Source organism: Pleurodeles waltl, chromosome 6 (assembly GCF_031143425.1).
Source record: "Pleurodeles waltl isolate 20211129_DDA chromosome 6, aPleWal1.hap1.20221129, whole genome shotgun sequence".
Classification (NCBI taxonomy): Eukaryota; Metazoa; Chordata; class Amphibia; order Caudata; family Salamandridae; genus Pleurodeles; species Pleurodeles waltl.
Window position 1 is genome coordinate 424,103,884 of NC_090445.1, and position 22,156 is coordinate 424,126,039.

The window sequence follows — 22,156 nt, forward strand, 5'->3', positions numbered from 1 at the left end:
TGAGGCCGAGTTACAGTTCAGATGGGACCTTGCACTTTGGTCTGGACTGTTTCTAATGTAGCAGGATTGAGGCCGAGTTACATTTAGCTGGTTCCTATCTGAGGTGGCATTGTGGGCAAAAAACGATGGGCTGGAATGCAACCCAGAGCAATCACCAGTAGCTGAGATTAATTCAAACATTGCATTGGATTTGCATTGATATGGTGCTTACATATTAAAGCATTTTATGGTATGCAGAACAATGCTCCGGGACCATGGTTAGTAGTTAATGTAGTAGTGATATGGTTTGTGGGTTTAGTTTTGTGTTCTTAAATGAGAGCCTTCCATACAATACCCCAGTATGTTTGTGTGAGGTAAGGGGGAATTAGATATGCTAGCTAAAGGGGTCGGGTGTATCCACCCATCACTTTTTTATTTTTCTCAATCTGCCCGTTAGTACTTGTTCCCATCTAAATCACCTTCCGCCAATTTGCAGGGAGACATGCTCCACTTGTCATGCTTGATCCAATCTCCTTGTTAGATCTCTGCTACAGACATCTTTAGCTCTCTGTTGTCCTCCCTATTGTTTCTCCCATAGATTGAGTCAGGTTTGGGTTAGCCCTGTTTGGCCCACGCGGTAACATTTTAGATGAGTTGTATCCTTTAAATGCTGAGTTGAGGGGATTATTTCGAGGTCGGATTGCAAATAAGTGTTGTTGGAAGGCCACCAGTCACTGCATACCTCATACACACAATTCACACATGCACAGAGAAAGAGGCTTTGGCTCAGCCCTCTTCAGCCAGTTGCTTGGTTGGCTGATCCTTCAATAGACATCAGCTAGGTGGCTGTCTGTGACATTTAGGAAAACCCACGACATATCATGTACATTTATTACCACTGCATCTTGCACTGGGGAGGAGTGTGGCAAGTATTTTTCTTGCAGTCTCCTGTTAGCAGGTAGAGAGCTGTACTGACGGTTGCAAAGGGTAGTCTGGAGGCTTACGTTCACCAGGAGTCACACTGTTGTGATGTTGTTCGTATGTGACAGAGTAGGGACCACCGCTTCAGTCATTCTCTATGGAAAGCCTGTTCCTTTCACGACTGCTGCTGCCACCATGGAGTCAAGCTCCATTGAGCCCGCAGACGCTGCCAGCACCCCTCACATTTCACTGACTGTAGCAGCATCCTGTCACTGTGCAGTTTTCTTCGGCACGGTGAAGTGCACCGAGCTGGCCACAAAGAACCGACACTGTGGGAACTCTTACAACAACTAAGCCTGCTGGCTCAATTGCCCCTTTTATTGACTCCTGATACTGTACCCGGGGATGACGAGCCTGGGTCAGTTTGGAAGGAAATGGGGCACTACATCCCCCTTCACACATAGTTTTAAACGGGCAAAGACCAACAACCCACACATGAATGTAACAGTCATCTGCACCACCAGAGGCAACTAGGTTCACGAGAAGAAAACTATAACCCACTCCAAGAAAGGCCTCCATACCACTACCTAGCCCGGCATAGGGTAACTCCCTGCCCCTATGCTTGGGACACAAGAAATCACTCACATTAACCATGCACGAAAGGCAACACGCTACTAATACATACACAGCCTCACTACAACCACCTCTACGGCAGTGGGATACATTATTACCACCACCATAGTAATACCTTACACGTGCACTCAGATCAACTCATACAGCATAACTCCAGGAAACCGCCTGGTTTGACAAACCAGGATCAAGAACATACAGCTACCACTGCCCTCCAGGACACAGGACAGTATGGTCAGAACTCACCAGTAGGAACTATCAGCTACCCATACAAAGACGATTTAGGAAGGAGGATTACAGGACCCGTGTGACATACCGTACCACTGACTGTATGAACTTGCAATTGGCACCGAGAGCGAAGTGGAAAAAGCAGGGTTGCTCTTGCTAGGCCTCTCTACCATTATACCAGTAGCCTGAGTTCCTGGTTGAAACTAGTGTCCCGTTTGAAAATAAACTTGTCTGGACTCTCAGTTGAGAAGCAATCAAGAAGTACAACACCTTGCCTGTCTACAAGATATGGCTCCCAGCCATCACGAACTTGACTGCTCACAGCCATCTGCCACAAGCTACTTCAAAGCTATGTGCCAAAGGGGGTGGGCGGGAGAGCCCACATTATTTCTGATACCTGCTTCCCCTAAAACCACAATCTGAGTCTCACTGGAATCTCCCATGGGTTAGTCCCTTGGTTGGTACAGATTTCTGGTTGAGCGGCAGCCTGTTGAAGGGTGAGTGGTGTAGCAGGGGAACCAGGCTCCCTAATTCAAGCATGGAAATTGGGTCTATCATGTCTTAGTTTCTAATAAAAACAGTGACTTACTGGAGTGGAATGGGACACTTAGAGCCCTAGGCAATCGCGTCATGGCACCTGAGGCACTATTGTTATCTACACCCCTGTGAAGAACTCGTATTCGTAGCAGCTGGGCTGGAGGTAATCTTTCTAGCCTAACAAAAATCCTGAAAGATGGAATTGTTTTTTCTGCTGCTCTGTTTTGTTGCTCCTGGTTCTGTGTTGTTAGCTGGCGGCATCCATCAAGACCTCAGGTGTGTGGTTCCCACCCTGATAGGATGGCTGTTTTTCATATAAAAGGTAAGTCACTGATGAGGCACATGTGGATTCTCACCCTTGAGCAAAGAAATGGGGAAGATGCTTCTGTGGACTGGTAAGTATAACCAGATCGGTCCCATACAGAGAATTGCTTTTAATCCCCATGTTTGGCTTTTGTGTGTCAGTGCAGACCATTCCATGCCTTGTGCCTACCAGCGTGTGAAATTCACAACAGTTGCTCTGTCTGGACAAGGACTAGAGGCGGTGTTTGCTGTTTAATATTCCCCAGCCTGGGAATTTTTGCCACTCTTATTGCAGAAGTTGACTGCCTCCAGTTCACGCACAGTAGGCACTCCATGCCTCTTTGATGCCAGAAACCAAGTACGGCATTACCACAGAATGTGTGTGAGCTCTAATCTCCTAAAACTAGTCCTGCAAAGGGGGCATGCCTCAGAACCGACTTAGTTCATGGCCTCCGGTACCCTCACAGTTGTCCCTCCTAGTGTCCTTAGTTACCAGAGACCACAGGCTGCATCATCATGGAAGGTGAACCCTCCCCGCCAGGGCTGGTGGTTTCATGTCTGGCACACACTGAAACAGCAGCTTTTGTAGAACACGCTTTCTTTGCTGGAGACGTTAGATTTTTTTTTAAAGGTGAGTTTATTCACCCCGGAAAGGACAGGGTATTCTGGCTATACCCTGCCAGGTGTGGCATAGCCATTATTTAGCTCGGGCGATCAGACCCCCAGGAGCAGGTCAGATAGCTTTTTAGCCAATAGTACTTTCCATTTCTGGTATTCTACAGTCTATATGAATAATGCTGAAGAAAGGCGACAGGCTCCATAAAGCAAAGTGCAGCGACTAAAAAATTAGGACAATGTGTGGGAGTTACATAGTGCATGAGGCACAGGTTAGCTATGTACGAAGGGGTATATGGACATCATTCCCATCCAGTCTGCTCATGTGCTTCCCTTCTTCACTCACAGACCTATATGGACAAACACCCTCACCTCTATTTTCAGTTCACTCACATGTATTGGTTCCAGTCATAATTAATTTATTTATACTTTTTGTTTCACCCATGCTTCCATTTGCATGATTTTCCAAGCATTTACTGCTCTTTCCATTCATACATCTTTTGTTGCTCAGAAACCCCTTCAATATCATATTGAGACATTTTACTCGTGAAGAATCCCTTTCACCCTACATCTTCTCTCTTCTATGTGCTCAGTGAACCTGAAATTTGAAATTCTGATGTGTGTTTGAAACTATTGCAGCAACCCCAGGTGCGCCTAAAGTCTAGGCTCCGGAGTACTGAGTCCTCGTGGGGAGCTGAGCATTTATACCTTACATATGTCTTTCCACCTCAGACCTGAGCTTTAATAAAGAAGTATCCTATATGAAGCAGTAGAGTCCCGCCTCATCATTATCGCCTGACCTTCAAGCACTGGTTTATACTGATACCTTTTCTTCTTGGTTCTCTACACTCCAACATCACATTCCAACCTTCATCCACCAGAATGCCCTATTACATTGCATACTGGGACCCCTTTTTCCTGAGTCTTTCAGGATTGTCCTCACATGGTGACATCTTGCTGTCCCCCATCAGTCTTGATCAGTGGTTAAATAATGAGGTGTGAGGAATGACTAAACTAAGGTCCGTGGTCAGTGAAGCCTTTGTCTATTAACTGATTTGTAAAGTGAAAACATACATCTGTGGACTTCTCGGCACTACTGGTATGAGCTTTAGAACGAATTTGTAAAGTGCACACGTAAGCCAGCAGGCTTTTTGGTACTACTGGTATGAGCATTAGAACTAAGACAACTAAAGAAGTTCCTTGTGGGCAATGCTAGGCCTTTTAAAGTGTTCTGAATTTTAAGTGATCTGATGGGCTATTTATCTCCAGGGCAGGACTCATGGCCTTCTAGATGAATTCCAAGTCCAATGGGAACAGGCAGTGTCATTGTGCTTTGTAGGGGTTTGGGGTTATTGCCAACATTTGTCAAACTGAAATACATTTAGGGACAATGGGGTTAGGGTGAAATGCCACATGCAGTTCAAAGGATACAGTGTAATTACTTCCTCATCTGGCAATAACGAGCTCTTAAGCGGGTCCAGTATTGTGATCTATTTCATGATTTTAATGTTTTTTTGCAGATTACAGTGGCTCCTACCCTGAAGACCCTCACTTCCGGTCTTTGGTCTCTATTTTGTATGACAATTTGGTAGCCATTCGTCAATAAGTCTTAAAACTTTGGAGCACAGTTATTTGAGAAGTCCTCGAGAGTCATGTTTCCCTAATGTGTAACACCAAGATTACAGGCAACAAAAATATTTGTGCGTAAATTGCATATTTTTGACAGTTGTACCTGAATTAATGAATATGCCCTTAATTAGTTTCAATTGCTGTAGTTGTTTTAATCACTGCATTAATAGGATGCAATCAATACCCATTCCGTTAGGACCTCAGTGTGACCTGTATGTTCCCTTAGAAACTATGGGGCATATGTACGAACACTTTTTCCCATAGACACAGAATGGGTAAACGCCTTTGCTACATCTGGCCCTATGTGCTAGAGATGGTAGTATGTGGACAACAGTCGACAGGGTGCAGACTGAAAAAAGAGCAATGTAAACACCACCAGTCAGACTCTTAAAAAAATTAGCAGCATTTTGCTGGATCATGGATCTCGACTCCCCTTGTGCAGAAGTCTGTCGCTACTACATAATTCATCATGCTACCTTATTTCTTTTGCAGGGCTGGCACTTCTGCTGCAGGTGCAGATGGGTAAGTGCAAAAGGTTCTTCCTCTATGCATGCACACAAGAAAACTGCTTGTAGTATTTAATATATGTTCTCATCTTGTGTTTGCCGGGCAGGAAAACTTACATCTTTCATCACATTTCTGTACACAGAGTGACATTTTAATACTATTTTTTAAAGTCCAATTGCCTTTTCATGACTTTTAGATCTGTTTTGCAACAGTTTTTAGCTGCCTCGCGAGACAGAAGGGCAATTTATCCATCCTTTCGGTCACTGGCTGTTGTAATTGTCTTTATGTATGTATTGATCAGCCCACATTCATCATTGTAACTGGCAGTTATGTCACACTGAGTTTTTGCTCTATACCAACAAATGCCCGTTTTATTGGTAGTGCAATTCTATGAGTCCACATTGGTGGCACAGACACAGCATGGCAAAGAAGTCTGTCACCGGAGGGACAGAAACGATTCTATCAAAACATAGTGCTTCGTGTAGCTGGTGTGCTGCGAGACACGCACTGAAACCACCATTACACACAACAAGGCACTCCTGCTTTCAGTGGCTCCACACCATCAAGTACACATGCATTGAAGGAAAGGTGACTGAACAGTGACTTTGCAAGAGCATCTGTGATAACTTCCCATGGTGGGTGTAATCTGACATGCACCCACAATAGGTGACCTGGGTGGCCACTAATGAAATGCCAGAGACAGTTCCATGGCCCCTGTGCACGGGTGATGAGGCTGAAGGCACCCACAGAGCTCCATGCAGTCCCTCATCTATCTATGCACTCGTTCATTCAACCATTGATTGTTCTCACATAACCCCCTGCCCATTCAACCATCCACGAAACCACACACACAAATAGCCAATCACTACTGAAGCAATTCTACTCATAAAAAGCTAGGCGTATTGGCTTTTTCAGTGCTTGTTATGATTAATTTTCAAAGCCTGCTAGCCTATATTTCCAGACCTTCCTTGTTCTGAAGAGAATACTGCACTTGGCCAAGTTACAAACCAGTCACATTTGATGACAAATTATTTTTGTGCACCTGAGACTGAGCTCAATTGGCCTTTGAGCCATGTGCTTAGTTGTGATATAGATTACTGCTTTAATTTATTAACCTAACCATGGCACATTTCTTGGTCTCAGGCCAGAGTTTCTGAAGCACTTCTTGACAACAATGGCCTGAGTTCCTTTCGTAGTATTAACTAACACTGATCACAGGTGAGTGGAGTGTAGGCGGATGGGGGCACCGGCTGTGGAAGGCAGCTAAGGCTGGGAAAGTGCCAATTCTAAATACCTCCTAGTGCTTCCTCAGCTGTTATGATGACTTAGTGAGTTTAATGCCTTGATCTGCAGGTCACTAATTCGAATCAAGGCCAATTCAGCCGAGGATAGTAGATTGAGTCCCATTAAACTGGGTAACAGTAACACCTGTTACTTACAGTGGAAAGGATTATCACTATATTGAATACAAATAATTATTATTATGAGGAGGGCCTCGTCTGCCTTGGAATCATTTTAACAAAATGCCAAATGTTTTCCAAAGTCTTCAAATTGTACCCCTGCCCAAGCACTCCAACCAATTACCTCAATAAAATGTTCCCTCTACCTCCAGTCCCAGTAACACACAGCTCTTGCGTACCCCACAGCCATTTCCTCGGACACATCTTCCCACTGTCCATCAAGTGTCTCTCAGCTATGCCCTTTGGTGCCCCCGCTCCTCCAAACTAATATTCCCTCAATGCCCACCCCAGTTATCCCAGGAACCGAGCCCCACCATTCTCCACTTCCTCGTGCCATTCGGCACATCTGAGTCACCCAGCCCCCTCACCTCTGATCCCTTTCCGTAATACCTAATGTGATGCGCCCACTGTGCCTCCTGCCTCACTCAAGGTAAAGACACCCAGAGGCACCTCCAGCTTCTTTCTCCAAGCACTTTTAATCCCTCCATCATCCCACCAAATATATTCCTCTCCTCCTAAATTCTTCTCCCTTGGGTCCTTATCCTTCCTTCTGTTTTTGTTCGTCTTTTTCTCCTCAGTCTTTTTCTGTTTCCCCCACTCAACTTTTCTCTCACCCTTTCTTTCCATTCACCGTGTTTCTCTTTTTTCTTATTTTGGGTCTTGGACATCCCTTGCTTCCTTTTTCTCCACTTATCCTTCTTTTTTTTCCCTCGGAACTTCACCTTCCATTTCACATCTGTCTGTTTCCATTTTTTCTCCTCAGCGCTCTTTCCTCCGTCTTTGACCCTGTACTGTTTAGCTGGCCTCTAGCTTGCGGTCTTGCTGTTCGCTTAGTACCCCCTGGGCTGTCCAAAGTGAAATCATCTGTTCCACCCCTGGAGTAAAAGGACCGGCTTGGATCAGCCATCCGTATGCCCAGGCTATTTGTATCTGTAGCTTGGGGCCTGCCCTCGGAGTTCAGGCTGGGAGTTCGGTGGTGGCACTGTTGTGTTGCAGCAACTACAGCCACCGACGCAACGCAGCTTTTCAAAACAGTTGTTCCCAAAAAGATATATTTAAGGCATGTGTCACATAAGACCATTTTGAAGACAACACATACAGTTAGCAAATTACTTTTAAAGCAGAAAACCTTCGGTGGATTTGGAGCTTCAGAGGTTAACTACCCTTGATTTTGCCAGTCTGCCTCCTATCAGATGCTGTGCACCCGAACAACAACCACCGCTGATTGCTGTCCTTCTGTGTATCCGATGTTCCCCGTCAGTACTTACTTGTACCTCTCTTTGCTCCCACTGTCTCCTTTAGCCTCCTTACCCCCAAATACCTCTGGCCCACTAGAAGTACCCCAGTCCCAAGAGCCTCCTCCACAAGCCCTCAAATATTCCATCCCAAAAACACTTCTTAGTACCCTCTGGCTACCATCTGTGTATGTATGTATGTATAATGTACGTATAATGTATTTATAAAGCGCATTCTGGCCTGGGGGCATCAAAGCGCTAACTATGGTGAGGCAGTGCAATGTCTATAGGGAGTAAAAGTGCGGCTATCGAGGGAACAGCAAGGTCTTAACCTGCTTCCTGGAGGTAAGATAATTGTGCTCTTTCCTGAGATCCAGCGGGAGAGAATTCCGAATCTTAGCGGCAGCGATAGTGAAAGCTTTGTCCCCCCACTTCACCTTCTTGGTGCGGGGGACTTGAATTTGAAAGGTGCTGGCAGAGCACAGCAGACGTTCAGATCGCTGCCATTGTAATTTGGTAGTCAAATACTTGGTACCAATCCCATGAGTGGCTTTATGTGAGATACAGAGAGCCTTGAAAGAAATCCGTTGGGCTATTGGAAGCCAATGTAGATTCCTAAGGCTCTCCTTTGCGGAGGCTGATCGTGGCAAATTCAGTATTAGTCTAGCAGCTGTGTTCTGCATCAGCTGCAGTTTTTTAAAGTGATCCTTTGTCCATGTTGAGCAAGAGGGCATTGCCATAATCCAATCTGGACAGGACCAGGGCCAGGGTAGCAGTAATTCTCCATTATTTTAAAATATAGGAGAACATTTTCTTCAATTTCCTCAAAATCGACATACAAGATTTAATGGTCTGATTGACCTGAGGTTGAAAAGATAGATGGTCATCAAAAAGAAATCCTAGATTCCTTGAGGTGGAACCAGGCAGAGGCAGGGTGCCACACTCCTTAGGCCACCAGTTAGGGGACCATTGTGCCCTACTTATCCCAAAGCAGAGAACCTTGGTCTTATCGCAGTTCAATTTTAGCCAGGTGGCCTTCATCCAGCTGCTTACCGCCAGCATACAAGCATTAAAATGGGCCGCAACTACCTCCACGTCTTTATTGATAGGAATGATAAGTTGAATATCATCTGCGTATGAGGTTGAGATAAAGCCAAATGAGCGTATTAATTCTGCCAGAGGGGCCACATAGACATTAAATAAAGTAGGGCTAAGCGACGAACCCTGAGGAACCCCACAGGGCAGAAGGTAAGCAGGGGATCTAAAAATCTCCACTGCTTACCGTAGACCACCTGTTAGTGAGAAAGGATTCAATGAGCTTCAGGGCTTGATCCCTGATGCCTACTTGACGTAGACGTTCTAGCAAAATGTGGGGAGCAATGGTGTCAAATGCTGCTGATAGGTCCAGCAGGACCAGGAAAACACCCTGTCCCTCATCAACCAGCCTGAGAATAGTGTCTGATGAGGAGATGAGAGCAGATTCCGTACTATGATAATTCCGGAATCCATGTTGAGAGATGTCAAAACCCTCTGAGTCTAACAAGAAATTGACAAATTCTCTGTTGATGTATTTTTCAAACAGTTTAGCCAGAAAAGGAAGCAAGGCCATGGGGCGAAGATTGGTTAAATCATCATGTTTCCCAGTTTCCTTCTTTTTTAGGGGAATAATAGTAGTCTCTTTCCAAACAGAGGGATAACTGTTAGAAGGGAGTACTTCCTGAAATATGGGGACCAGCGCAGATGCCACCAACTCCGGGACCAGTTGCAAAATAGCAGGAGGGCAGGGATCTAACGGGGAACCAGATTTACATTCATGAAGCAGCTTACAAATTACATCTTGAGAAGGCATGTTGAACTTTGAAAGTAAACTACGATTATCAGACATGGCTCTAGGTGAGGCAGAGGGGAGCAATACCGTAGTATCGGTGGGAAGAGAATGCCCCTGAGTCTTGTCTAAAATAAAGCTGGAGTAAATATTTAAGATTTTGCTTTCAAAGAATTTTGCTACTTTATTGCAAAAATCTTGAGAGTTCCCCAGCTTGGACGTACAAGGGGGGGTGGTAAGGGCATTAATAACTCTAAATAGCTCTCTAGAGGAATTGGCAGCTTTTCTAATTTTTGACGTGAAGTAGTCTGATTTAGCTCTGAAACAAGCCTCCTTATAGTTATTTAAGGCTAATTTTAAATTAAGTTTCTCGCTGGCACCAGAATTAAGTCTCCAGCGACGCTCCTGCTGTCTATATTTCCTCTGGAGTGCTTTAAGGTCCTTAGAAAACCAAGGTTGGCTGGGTTTTTTCCCCATACGTGGTGCGTATACCTTCTGGGGGGCTAATGAATCAATCGCCAAAGTAATTCCCTGGTTAAAAACGAGCCAGTGGCGGTAAAGCAGACACCTTAGGATCCTTCCAACTGAATTTTAGTGCCGTAGCCAGGGATTTAGCTTTAATGCTTTTCCATTGTCTAATTAATTTATTCGGGTGTGTGTGTGTGAGAAAAGACTGTTTTTTAGGGAAATTAAAAATCAGAAGCGAATGATCCGTCCAATTTAACGGGATCGTTATAAGCTTTAATTCTTCCTCAGGATGGGTAAAAAGCCCTTCAAGGGTATGGCCAGCTATATGAGTAGCCGGACCTTCCTTTAAAACCCAGTCTAAAGAGACCATGAGATTAAGAAATTCAGTGACCAACGGGTTACTAATGTCATCGAAATGAATGTTGAAATCCCCTAATATAATCGCTTTAGGGGCCATAACAAGAGGTTCCAACAAATCTGTACATTCCAAAAGAAACTTAGGGAGGGGACCAGGAGGACGGTAGATTAAAAGACCCTCTGAAAATAAAAAATTGCCATAAAAAAGTTCAAAAACCATCGTTTCACATACATCTGAAGTGGTGCTCCTAACAGTCCAAGTGCAAGTGAGGTCAGACCTACAGATAATGGCAAATCCCCCTCCTCTGCCCCTAGTCCTATCTGACCTATAATATGAATAACCTGCGGGGAAGCCTCAATGAAGTCCGGATCCGAGTCAGGCCTAGCCCAGGTTTCAGTTATGAAAAGGCAGTCAATATTGAGGGTGGAAATAAGTTCACTGATTTCAAATTTATGCTTGGGAAGGGATCTAGCGTTAATAAGAGCGAAAGGCCCCTTTTCCCTAGTGCCCCTTGTGCCCCTACAGTTGGCAAGATCCATCTTATACTCAGTTTCCCTCAGAACTCTATGCTCCTCCACTGTTAGTGGCCTCGGCGAAGACCAATTACAGCTTGCACATTTTCAGGGGGCAGGGTTACCAGGCATAAGCGTATGAAGGCAAGGACTACCTGCCAAACTACGAATATCTGGGTAGGCAAGCAGGCCTTCTTTAGGAGAAGATGTAAGGTTCCTGGCCCTCTGGCCCGTCCTGGCGCGGACGGGCGCAGACGGGCTTGCCTTTGGTGCGCATTCGGCGGGCCAGCGGCGCACCCACTGCGTGCGCCCGCTGCACGCGTCCGCTGCGCAGCCGTGTTGCTGCTCCCATTTTATCCCCCCAAGAAACAACTGGACCGCTACCCAGCAGGAAGCGTCCCTGCCGGTAGACAGGAAGTGGGCTCTAACAGGCCCAAACTTCCTGCAAGGTCCAACAACAAAAATGGACCCCCGGCTAAAATTTTTGAATAAAACAGCCCCCAATAACCCCCTAGGCAGAGCGCTAGTGCAAGAAATAGAGAGCACTCGTATCAGCAGTGAAACGGGTGAAATTTCAAAGCCAGCATAAATTACTAATAAAATATGTTCAATAAAAAGATAAAATTGGTGCAAAAAGCGATAAATAAAAGCCTAAAAAGCACCTTTGCAAATGTACCGCTCAGTAATTGGAAATAAGAGATTTTGAATAAATAAATGAGATCACGGACACACGCGCTCACCTTAGTCTGTGTCTCAGAGTGACTTCCAATGTGCCACTCCTTTTGCGACCCCAAAGTTCCAATTACCCTTTTTGTCCGTGGGTCTGTTTCTATAGCTCCATTCATGTACCACCAGACAATCTGTCAGCAACTCTAAGAATCCCAAGATGTCAGCCATGAATTGCCCCCCTCATACATTACCTCCACAGCAGCACATACCAATGCCATAGCCCTTCTCTTTCTCTGAATCTCCCAGTGAACAATAATGTGCTATTCCTCAGTCACTGCCAACTTCAACTGCCCCCCCTCAAATTTTGCAGTTGCAATTGCCACATCGCCTGCTTCTTGCCCTGTACCCACTCAAATGTCCCACACAAAGTGTCCCCCAGAGTTAACTGCTACAGGAGCTTCCTGCCTTTTTGCCCCAAATGCTCCCTTTCCAAGCCCCACATGTAACACCACTTGTGCATCTGTTTGCAATGCATTGATGCCCTCTCAACATCCCTTCCTGTATGGGTCCTACTACCCTCCACTGGACTGCTCCCTTATTCACCAGAAATCCCAATTATCTGCTCAAAGTGCCATCAGTTAAATTGTCCCCTTTGGTAGTGTGCCTTCGGTCCCAGATGCTCCATCCAGCAAATCCAGACACTTTGCTTGGTTTCTCTAGTTCACCAAGTATCACCCTCTTTCTCATTCCCCTGAAGTGCCTTAAAGCAGTGTGCTTCTTTGCCATGTGTTGGACCTGGTTCTCTCCGCAGTGTCACCCCCAAAAATGTTCCCTTAACATCTCCTGTTTTCCAAATGTGTTTTTGTTGGTATTAGAACTCTGTGCACTTTACCACTGCTAGCCAGTGCTAACGTGCTCTCTCCCTAAAACATGGTAAAATTGGCTTACACTTAATTGGCACATTTCATTTACTTTTACGTCTCTGGGAAAGTGGTACAACATGTACACAGGGCCTGTAAATTAAATGCTGCTAGTGGGCCTGCAATGTTTATTATGCCACCCACTTAATCAGCCTTTTAAAACATGTCTCAGGGCTGCTGTAGCAGCCCTGTGTGCAGTTTTAAACTGCCATTTTGGCCAGGCAAAATAACCCCTTTGCCAGGGCTATACATTCCTTTTTGTTACATATACATCACCTCTAAGGTAGGCCCTAAACATCCCATAAAACAGGGTGCATTATATTTTTAAAAAGGTGGACATGTGCTATTAAGCTGTACTTGTCCTGGTAGTGAAAACCCCCTACATTTGTTTTTTCACTGCTGTGAGGCCTGCCTCGTCCATATGTTAACACTGGGTTACCTTTTAACATTTAGTAAGTGATATATTTTATTTGGGTACAGGTAGATATATCATGTTTGGCCTCTAAAGGATTTTAATGTTAAAACCCTTTGATGGAATAGATGGATTTTGAATTACTATTTTGAAAATGCCACTTTTAGAAATATTTTTCTTGTCCTAACCATTTGGTGCCTACACCCGGTGCCCTGGGGCACATGACTGTGATAGTTGACATTCTGCCTTTGTGTATTCCTCCCAGACAGTAAGACAAATAGGGACTAGCTTTTAACAGGATGGACCATAGTGCCAGGATGGGACGGACAGAGCTTTTCTTTGCCTCACTTACATTTCAAAGGAGCTGCTTCAGCGCACTCACAAAGGACTTCACAATAGACTTTTGTTACCTAAGACCCTTGGAGCCCAAGCAGAAAGATAGGAAATGCCAGAACCTTCTCTAGAAAGTTCTTCCTCTTCAATGCTGGCACCAAGTGTAAACATAGGATCCTCAGACCTACTCTTCAGTTCACTCCTGGGCCTGCAGAGGATATTCAGGGGGCCTGCCCTGTGCTTCAGAAGACTGCCATGCTGTGTGAGGCTTGCTTTGTACTTAATAGTACTGCCCTGTTGTTTGAAGCCTGCCTTGTACCCTCAGAGGACTACCCTGCTGCTTGAGGCCTGCCTTGCTGCTTGAACCCAGGACTACCAGTGTGACTCTAAGGGGCAGGTGGGCGGCCTCCTGTTTTGAATTACAGGGACACAAAAAAGCTCCAACTTAACCCCTGAACCTGGACCTGCCTGGAGACAGTCCTACCCCCCAAGAGGTGCTCACCCAGTCCTGGACCCTTGGAAGTTGTGCTCAAGGTGCTCAAACACCCAAAAACCCACGCTTTATACTTTTAAAAGATTCTGCCAAAAAGAGCTCTGAGAACCGACAGAAGATTGGGACCTACCTGTTTGCCAATCCACCCAAGGCGCATCGCCAGTCAGCCTGACTTTGTGGTAGCTCCCGCTATGTTCTTCTCTGTAGCAGCAAATCCTGTTCAGCGGCTCCTTGCAGAAGGGGTATCTGGCTTTGTGCAGCCCTCATTGGCTACAGCCTGCAATTTCGTCTCACTGAGGTTTTTTGACTTCCAAAAAAAGCAACTATGGGCGAATGTATCAATCATCACTCCAGGTTCATCTAGTGGCTCCGTAACAGCAATGTCTCTTTCTCTGGTTGCACTGGCTGCATTGCCCCGCTGAACTTTACCTTCTCAGACATTTTTCTTCTAAATTTCTTCTAAGTCTGAAAGTAAGCCAAGACCAGCCCAACTCATTCCGTGGATCCTAACGGAGCTCCATCGTAGTCGGCGTAACTTTGCCCCTGTCTAGCACGTCTAGATGTCTGTGGTTGGCACTTTAATCTTTTAGGAGCAAGTTTTTACAAAAAAGTTTTAAAATTCATAACTCCAGTTCTACTGATTAGATTTTTTGTTGTTTTGGTGTCAAACAATTTATTAAATTGTACTAATTTTCTCAGTTTCTGTGGGATTTTTGTTGTTTTGCGTTTTCACTTTATCACTGTTTAGGTTCTGCAGAAATACGTTAAACATTGTTTCTCAGTTAAGCATGACTGTGTTTGTGCCAAGCTACCAGAGGGTTAAGCACAGGTTAATTTAGTGACTTTTTGTGGTTCACTCTACCAGGGATTGTGGTTGTTGCTTGAGAAAGGCTCACACCCTCATCAACCAAAATCCCAATTTCTAACACCATAGTTGTTCAATTTCAGAACCTCATTGCAACCCATGGCTCCTCTTGTACCAAATGCTAACTTTTTGTGCCACCCAATAGGTTTTTGAGTGCCCTTAGGTCCCCCACTCATTATGTCACTCTATGATCTCTACCCCCCATTGCCCTCTACAAGTGCCTCACTCTGGCTCAGGGGCACCATTGATATAGCACAATAGCCAATACCACTTTTTGAGTGCTCCCTTCTTCTCAGCCTCAGGAGTCCATTGAAGTAAACTCAATATCTTCCTCCTCTGAGTGCACTCCAGCTCCCCCTACCTCTATGTGTGTGATGTCACATATCAGAACCTATAATACCAATTTTCCTGATCACATGTACACACATCTCTGCCCCAAAGGGGAACATTTCTGTGCCACAACCTGTTGCACTAAGTACATCAGTTTTTCCGTCTATGCCCCAACTGCACCCTGAGCGTCCTACCAAATACAATCACATGCATTTCCCACTTGCCTCCGATGTCCCCTGTTCATGCTAACTCCATTTGCTTCCTTTATTGCTCTCTGAAAAGCCATTTTAATTTCCCTAACTACTCCTCTTTTTTCTTCCAGTACTAACAATATGGACTCACAAATGGCCCTACCAGATTTTCCACAGGCTCCCCTCTCAACCTGTGCTTCCCATGCCAAAAGTCCAATTACATTTTCTTAATACCACCAGATGCTTCTCACTCCCTCTGTTTCCAGATCCCTCCCCCAACCTGTGTCCGAACTTCACGTTTTGTCCACCCATACCCTATGTGACCCAATATTCTTCCCTCCCCATCTACTCTGATTCTCAAATGTATATGTTTCTTGAACCCCTCCCTTGTATTATATTCAATGATGCTTGACTATTGAAGTAAGCAAGAACATATTTAATGTCAGATAACCTTACCCATCTGATCAACACCTTTCCAGGACTCTCCTAATTGTCACATAGAATCCCTGTCACCACGATTCCAATGGTATCAGTGATGGAATGACTGGGAGGACAGGGCATGGGAAAAAACAGAGGGGCTGAGGTCATTTGATAGGAGGGAAGGAGTCTTATGTGTTACACAAGTACACAGTAATGTAAAACAGATCTAATATTAATGAATAAAGTAACATATAACACATTTAACTTATGAAAAAAAAGCTAAGAATTATACAAATCTTGCATTCATGTTCATAACCCAAGCCACAATCATTCAAATCTCAAATTAGGTTAACTAAATTAAGCCTGATTCTTAACAATGAATGCCACTGAGTCTTCATTGTTAATACATTGCATGAGGAAGGACATTCTTCTGAGGCATGAAATAAATAATCTTGTGGAATCGGACTCAAGCCAGTGCCATTGCATGAAACACCCACTCTGTGAACACTTTGTCCAAATCCAAAAAGAAGGTATTATAACTATTGCCTCCATTGCCATTCTCAGTTTCATTGTTTTGAACGAATTAATTGTTTTGCCATAAGAGTTGACTATTCCAACATCTTCCATCTGAGGGAGTAACAACATCTTTTTTGACTCTTACAAACTTTATTGGGGCGGAAGAAATTACTTTTGCTTTTTGACACCATGCCTGGTTTTCGTCTTTTGATCCACTCTCCCAAATTTACCCTCTTGGAATTTAATTGAATCTTTCTGTCATAGAGCTCCTTGAACTTTATTTGTTTCAAGAGGATTTGATAATTTACTCATGCTCTGCTCTGGCATCTTTTCTCCCAAGTCCATGTTGTAGGAAAGTACCATCTTGCCTGGCATGTTACCCCCATATTTCACTGTATATATGTTGTTTTAGTGTATGTGTCACTGGGACCCTGCCAGCCAGGGCCCCAGTGCTCATAAGTGTGCCCTGTATGTGTTCCCTGTGTGATGACTAACTGTCTCACTGAGGCTCTGCTAACCAGAACCTCAGTGGTTATGCTCTCTCGGCTTTCCAAATTGTCACTAACAGGCTAGTGACCAATTTCACCAATTCCCATTGGCATACTGGAACACCCTTATAATTCCCTAGTATATGGTACTGAGGTACCCAGGGTATTGGGGTTCCAGGAGATCCCTATGGGCTGCAGCATTTCTTTTGCCACCCATAGGGAGCTCTGACAATTCTTACACAGGCCTGCCACTGCAGCCTGAGTGAAATAACGTCCACGTTATTTCACAGCCATTTCCCACTGCACTTAAGTAACTTATAAGTCACCTATATGTCTAACCTTCACCTGGTGAAGGTTGGGTGCTACGTTACTTAGTGTGTGGGCACCCTAGCACTAGCCAAGGTGCCCCCACATCATTCAGGGCAAATTCCCCGGACTTTGTGAGTGCGGGGACACCATTACACACGTGCACTATACATAGGTCACTACCTATGTATAGCGTCACAATGGTAACTCCGAACATGGCCATGTAACATGTCTAAGATCATGGAATTGTCACCCCAATGCCATTCTGGCATTGGGGAGACAATTCCATGATCCCCGAGTCTCTAGCACAGACCCGGGTACTCCCAAACTACCTTTCCCGGGGTTTCACTGCAGCTGCTGCTGCTGCCAACCCCTCAGACAGGTTTCTGCCCTCCTGGGGTCAAGTCAGGCTTGGCCCAGGAAGGCAGAACAAAGGACTTCCTCAGAGAGAGGGTGTTACACCCTCTCCCTTTGGAAAAAGGTGTCAGGGCTGGGGAGGAGTAGCCTCCCCCAGCCTCTGGAAATGCTTTGATGGGCACAGATGGTGCCCATCTCTGCATAAGCCAGTCTACACCGGTTCAGGGATCCCCAAGCCCTGCTCTGGCGCGAAACTGGACAAAGGAAAGGGGAGTGACCACTCCCCTGACCTGCACCTCCCAGGGGAGGTGCCCAGAGCTCCTCCAGTGTGCTCCAGACCTCTGCCATCTTGGAAACAGAGGTGCTGCTGGCACACTGAACTGCTCTGAGTGGCCAGTGCCAGCAGGTGACGTCAGAGACTCCTTCTGATAGGCTCTTACCTGTGTTGCTAGCCTATCCTCCTTCCTAAGTAGCCAAACCTCCTTTTCTGGCTATTTAGGGTCTCTGCTTTGGGGAATTCTTTAGATAACGAATGCAAGAGCTCAACAGAGTTCCTCTGCATCTCTCTCTTCACCTTCTGCCAAAGGATCGACCGCTGACTGCTCAGGACGCCTGCAAAACCGCAACAAAGTAGCAAAGATGACTACTGCAACCTTGTATCGCTGATCCTGCCGCCTTCTCGACTGTTTTCCTGGTGGTGCATGCTCTGGGGGTAGGCTGCCTCCTCTCTGCACTAGGAGCTCTGAAGAAATCTCCTGTGGGTCGACGGAATCTTCCCCCTGCAACCGCAGGCAACAAAAGACTGCATCACCGGTCCTCTGGGTCCCCTCTCAGCACGACGAGCGTGGTCCCTGGAACTCAGCAACTCTGTCCAAGTGACTCCCACAGTACAGTGACTCTTCAGTCCAAGTTTGGTGGAGGTAAGTCCTTGCCTCCCCATGCTAGACTGCATTGCTGGGTACCGCGTGATTTGCAGCTGCTCCGGCTCCTGTGCACGCTTCCAGGATTTCCTTTGTGCACAGCCAAGCCTGGGTCGCCGACACTCTAACCTGCAGTGCACAACCTCCTGAGTTGTCCTCTGGCGTCGTGGGACTCCCTTTTGTGTCTTCGGATGAGCTCTGGTTCACTTCTCTTCTAAGTGCCTGTTCCGGTACTTCTGCGGGTGCTGCCTGCACCTGTGAGGGCTTCCTGACTTGCTGGGCGCCCCCTCTGTCTCCTCATCCAAGTGTCGACATCCTGGTCCCTCTTGGGCCACAGCAGCATCAACAAACCCTAACCGCAACCCTTGCAGCTAGCAAGGCTTGTTTGCGGTCTTTCTGCATGGGAACACCTCTGCAAGCTTCTTCACGACGTGGGACATCCATCCTCCAAAGGGGACATTTCTAGCCCTCTTCGTTCTTGCAGAATCCACAGCTTCTACCATCCGGTGGCAGCTTCTTTGCACCCTCAGCTGGCATTTCCTGGGCATCTGCCCAATCTCGACTTTGTCGTGACTCTTGGACTTGGTCCCCTTGTTCCACAGGTACTCTCGTCCGGAAATACACTTTGGTTGCATTGCTGGTGTTGGTCTTCCTTGCAGAATTCCCCTATCATGACTTCTGTGCTCTCTGGGGAATATAGGTGCACTTTACACCTACTTTTCAGGGTCTTGGGGTGGGCTATTTTTCTAACCCTCACTGTTTTCTAACAGTCCCAGCGACCCTCTACAAGCTCACATAGGTTTGGGGTCCATTCGTGGTTCGCATTCCACTTTTGGAGTATATGGTTTGTGTTGCCCCTATACCTATGTGCTCCTATTGTAATCTACTGTAACTTTACATTGCTTGCATTACTTCCTTTTGCTATTACTGCATATTTTTGGTATTGTGTACATATATGTTGTGTATATTTGGTATCCTCATACTGAGGGTACTCCCTGAGATACTTTTACCTTTATTTTTAGTATATCTGTGTATTGTGTTTTTTTATGATATTGTGCATATGACACCAGTGGTATAGTAGGAGCTTTGCATGTCTCCTAGTTCAGCCTAAGCTGCTCTTCTATAGCTACCTTCTATCAGCCTAAGCTGCTAGAAACACCTCTTCTACACTAATAAGGGATAACTGGACCTGGTACAGAGTGTAAGTACCCCGTGGTACCCACTACAAGCCAGGCCAGCCTCCTACACATGTGTTTTTTTTATCCACTAGGGACAAAGGGAGATTTGCCAGTGACTGCATGTTGTGTAACGTGATAAGCAAATAACCGACGAGGCCCTGGTCCTTGCACAGACCTAACTTTACACTGCTTACAACATACCTGTTAAAACATTCTACTTGACCATTGCATTGAAGGTCATACAATTCTGTAGTTATATGTTTGATGTTATATTCTGTCAGGATCTTTTTCAATTCCTTTGTGCAGAATCGTACCCTATTATCAGTAAACAAAGACTCAGGAAAATTCCTTGTGTAGGTGGATCTCGTTATAGTGAAAAATGTTTGGCAGGGGATTAGATTGCCTTCTGAATATACTGTCACAGTCTATGTGCTCTACGACTGTATATCATGTAATAATGATAAGTTCTTTAACTTTGTATTCTAGGCCCTCTGCAACTCCATATAAACTATGTCAACTGTTGAGGGTTGCAACACATGTAAATATTGGCAATTAAAAGTACAACTCAATGCTAATGAGTCCAAGTAATAATAGCATTATATGGCCTATGAACTTCTTTTAGAGGTAGTACAAACTAGGCACAATAAATTAAAATATATTCAGTACAATATGAGCAATTTATAGTATGGGATGTGCGCACATCACAGCAGAAAGATCATAATGGCAATTAAAATGTGCACTATGAACTCAGTTTCTACAAACACTCCATTCTTGTTAGTTGCTATCTGTATATGTGCACATCACAGAATCACAATTTCAAGGTTGTCTGTAGGGCCAGGGAAGTTTTGACCTTTTAAAGTTCCTTTGGAATACCTTGTTAGAAGCATAGCTCCTATCGGAGTAAGACACAAAACAGTCTTTGGCATCCTCTACAAGCACCCAGACCATCCTCTGCTCTCTCCTCCTAGGCTCAGCCCACAAACTGGCCTGCTACTTCACCAACTGGTCGCAGTACAGAGAACAACCAGCGACATACTTGCCAGCAGACGTGGACCCAATGCTATGTACCCACATCATCTATGCTTTCGCCAACATGGAGAACCACCAGATCACCACTTATGAAGAGAATGACCCAGAGCTCTACCAGCAGGTCAACGCCCTCAAGGAGAGGTCAGTAATTATTATTCTATATTTAAATGCATTTCCACATTTGTAGTTAAGGTTGACACAATGCTCCTTTAAAAAAACCTGCTTTCTGCATTATTAATGCCCCCCATTGACAAATACGCACCAACCCTTGGAAACTCACAGTGCAAAATACAGATGCAAAAGAAGTGGTTTTCTGGATGAAGGTAGAAATTCCCAAAGGCAATATTAGCCAAGGGGAAACAGAAGGTACTCCAGATCAGGCAGACATTGTGTGAATGGTTTCATTTGTTGGTTTTCGTTGGTTTGGTCATATGAACAAACTAGAAGTGGCCTTTGTGCATTGCCGTGATCTGAAAATATCAGTTAATATGAGCAAACATCTGGAAAATTTGAAAAACATAAAGCAGCATTCTGATTAGTTGAATTTTCCCAGTGTTCGTGAACATCGCAGCATGTGATTGGATGGAATGAAACATTCCACAGGCACCCTTCTATCCTATGCATTTGATAACGAAAATCATGATTTTGGAAATTCACAGGAAAGAAAACAGCACACGAGTTGTTTCTCCCTCAAAACAACAAGCTACACCAGTGACAACGCGAACCCTTGTTGTAGAATGTTATATTGGTGAGGATAAAACGGCCCTTTAAAAAACACCGGTGGTCAACAATGTGCCGGGGCAGCTGTCAGTTGTCCCGGTCCTCCTTCACCCTCATTTTATGGAGGGAAAAGATGGAGCTGATAAGCTGGCAGCTGCGATTGTGCAGATCAAAACGTAGGAGCGGCTGCCGTGGCGGCTGCTCCAGATGTCCTGTGTATGATGTGGATGAAGAAGAACCCGGACAGCAGCTTGCTGTCCTAGTACCCTATTTGTAACCGTGAACATGACACCGGAACAGCTATAAGCTGCCCCGGCACTCACAACAAAGCAGAAACAAACACTCTCATTCTGGGGCAAGGCATGGGAGCAGTGGGGGGCAACAGCAGCAATCCGAGGTCTTTGGGCAAAGCTGAGAGGGTATAGTCAATATTGTGGTGGCTTTACGTTATATTGCATCAGGCTATTGCCAGCTTCAAACAAAGGGAACAAATGGCCAATTTAAGTGGTCTGTTCATCAGAGAAATTGATTATTTTTCGAATGTGGAAGCAACCCTCACCCAAGATTGGTGGCATGCTTCATCACTGGATCCCGTCTATATACAAGGCAGGGCCTCTTCTTGGCTGGACTTGCTGGTTTCCTTCTCAGTGTTTGTGAAATTCTGAAATATTAAGTGAACACAGAAAGACCTTGAAAACATGCATTTTGTAAACTTTATACCCATTAGCTACACCCAAGCTGTACAAAATTACATGGAATTAATATGGTAGTTACTTGCCACTATGTAAGCTGTAAAAGCAAC

At 45.2% G+C, this 22,156-nt stretch overlaps 1 protein-coding gene across 1 annotated transcript in view; it reads left to right on the forward strand.

The window, feature by feature from the left end:
• The first annotated feature begins 2,623 nt into the window (after window positions 1-2,623).
• LOC138299830 (acidic mammalian chitinase-like) overlaps window positions 2,624-22,156 on the forward strand; it is a 73,830-nt gene continuing 54,297 nt past the window's right edge. The window contains exons 1-3 of the mRNA XM_069238425.1: window positions 2,624-2,690; window positions 5,335-5,364; window positions 20,574-20,775. Of these exons, the coding sequence (XP_069094526.1) occupies window positions 2,666-2,690; window positions 5,335-5,364; window positions 20,574-20,775 (257 nt within the window). The 5' untranslated portion in view covers window positions 2,624-2,665. The remainder of the gene's footprint in view (window positions 2,691-5,334; window positions 5,365-20,573; window positions 20,776-22,156) is intronic.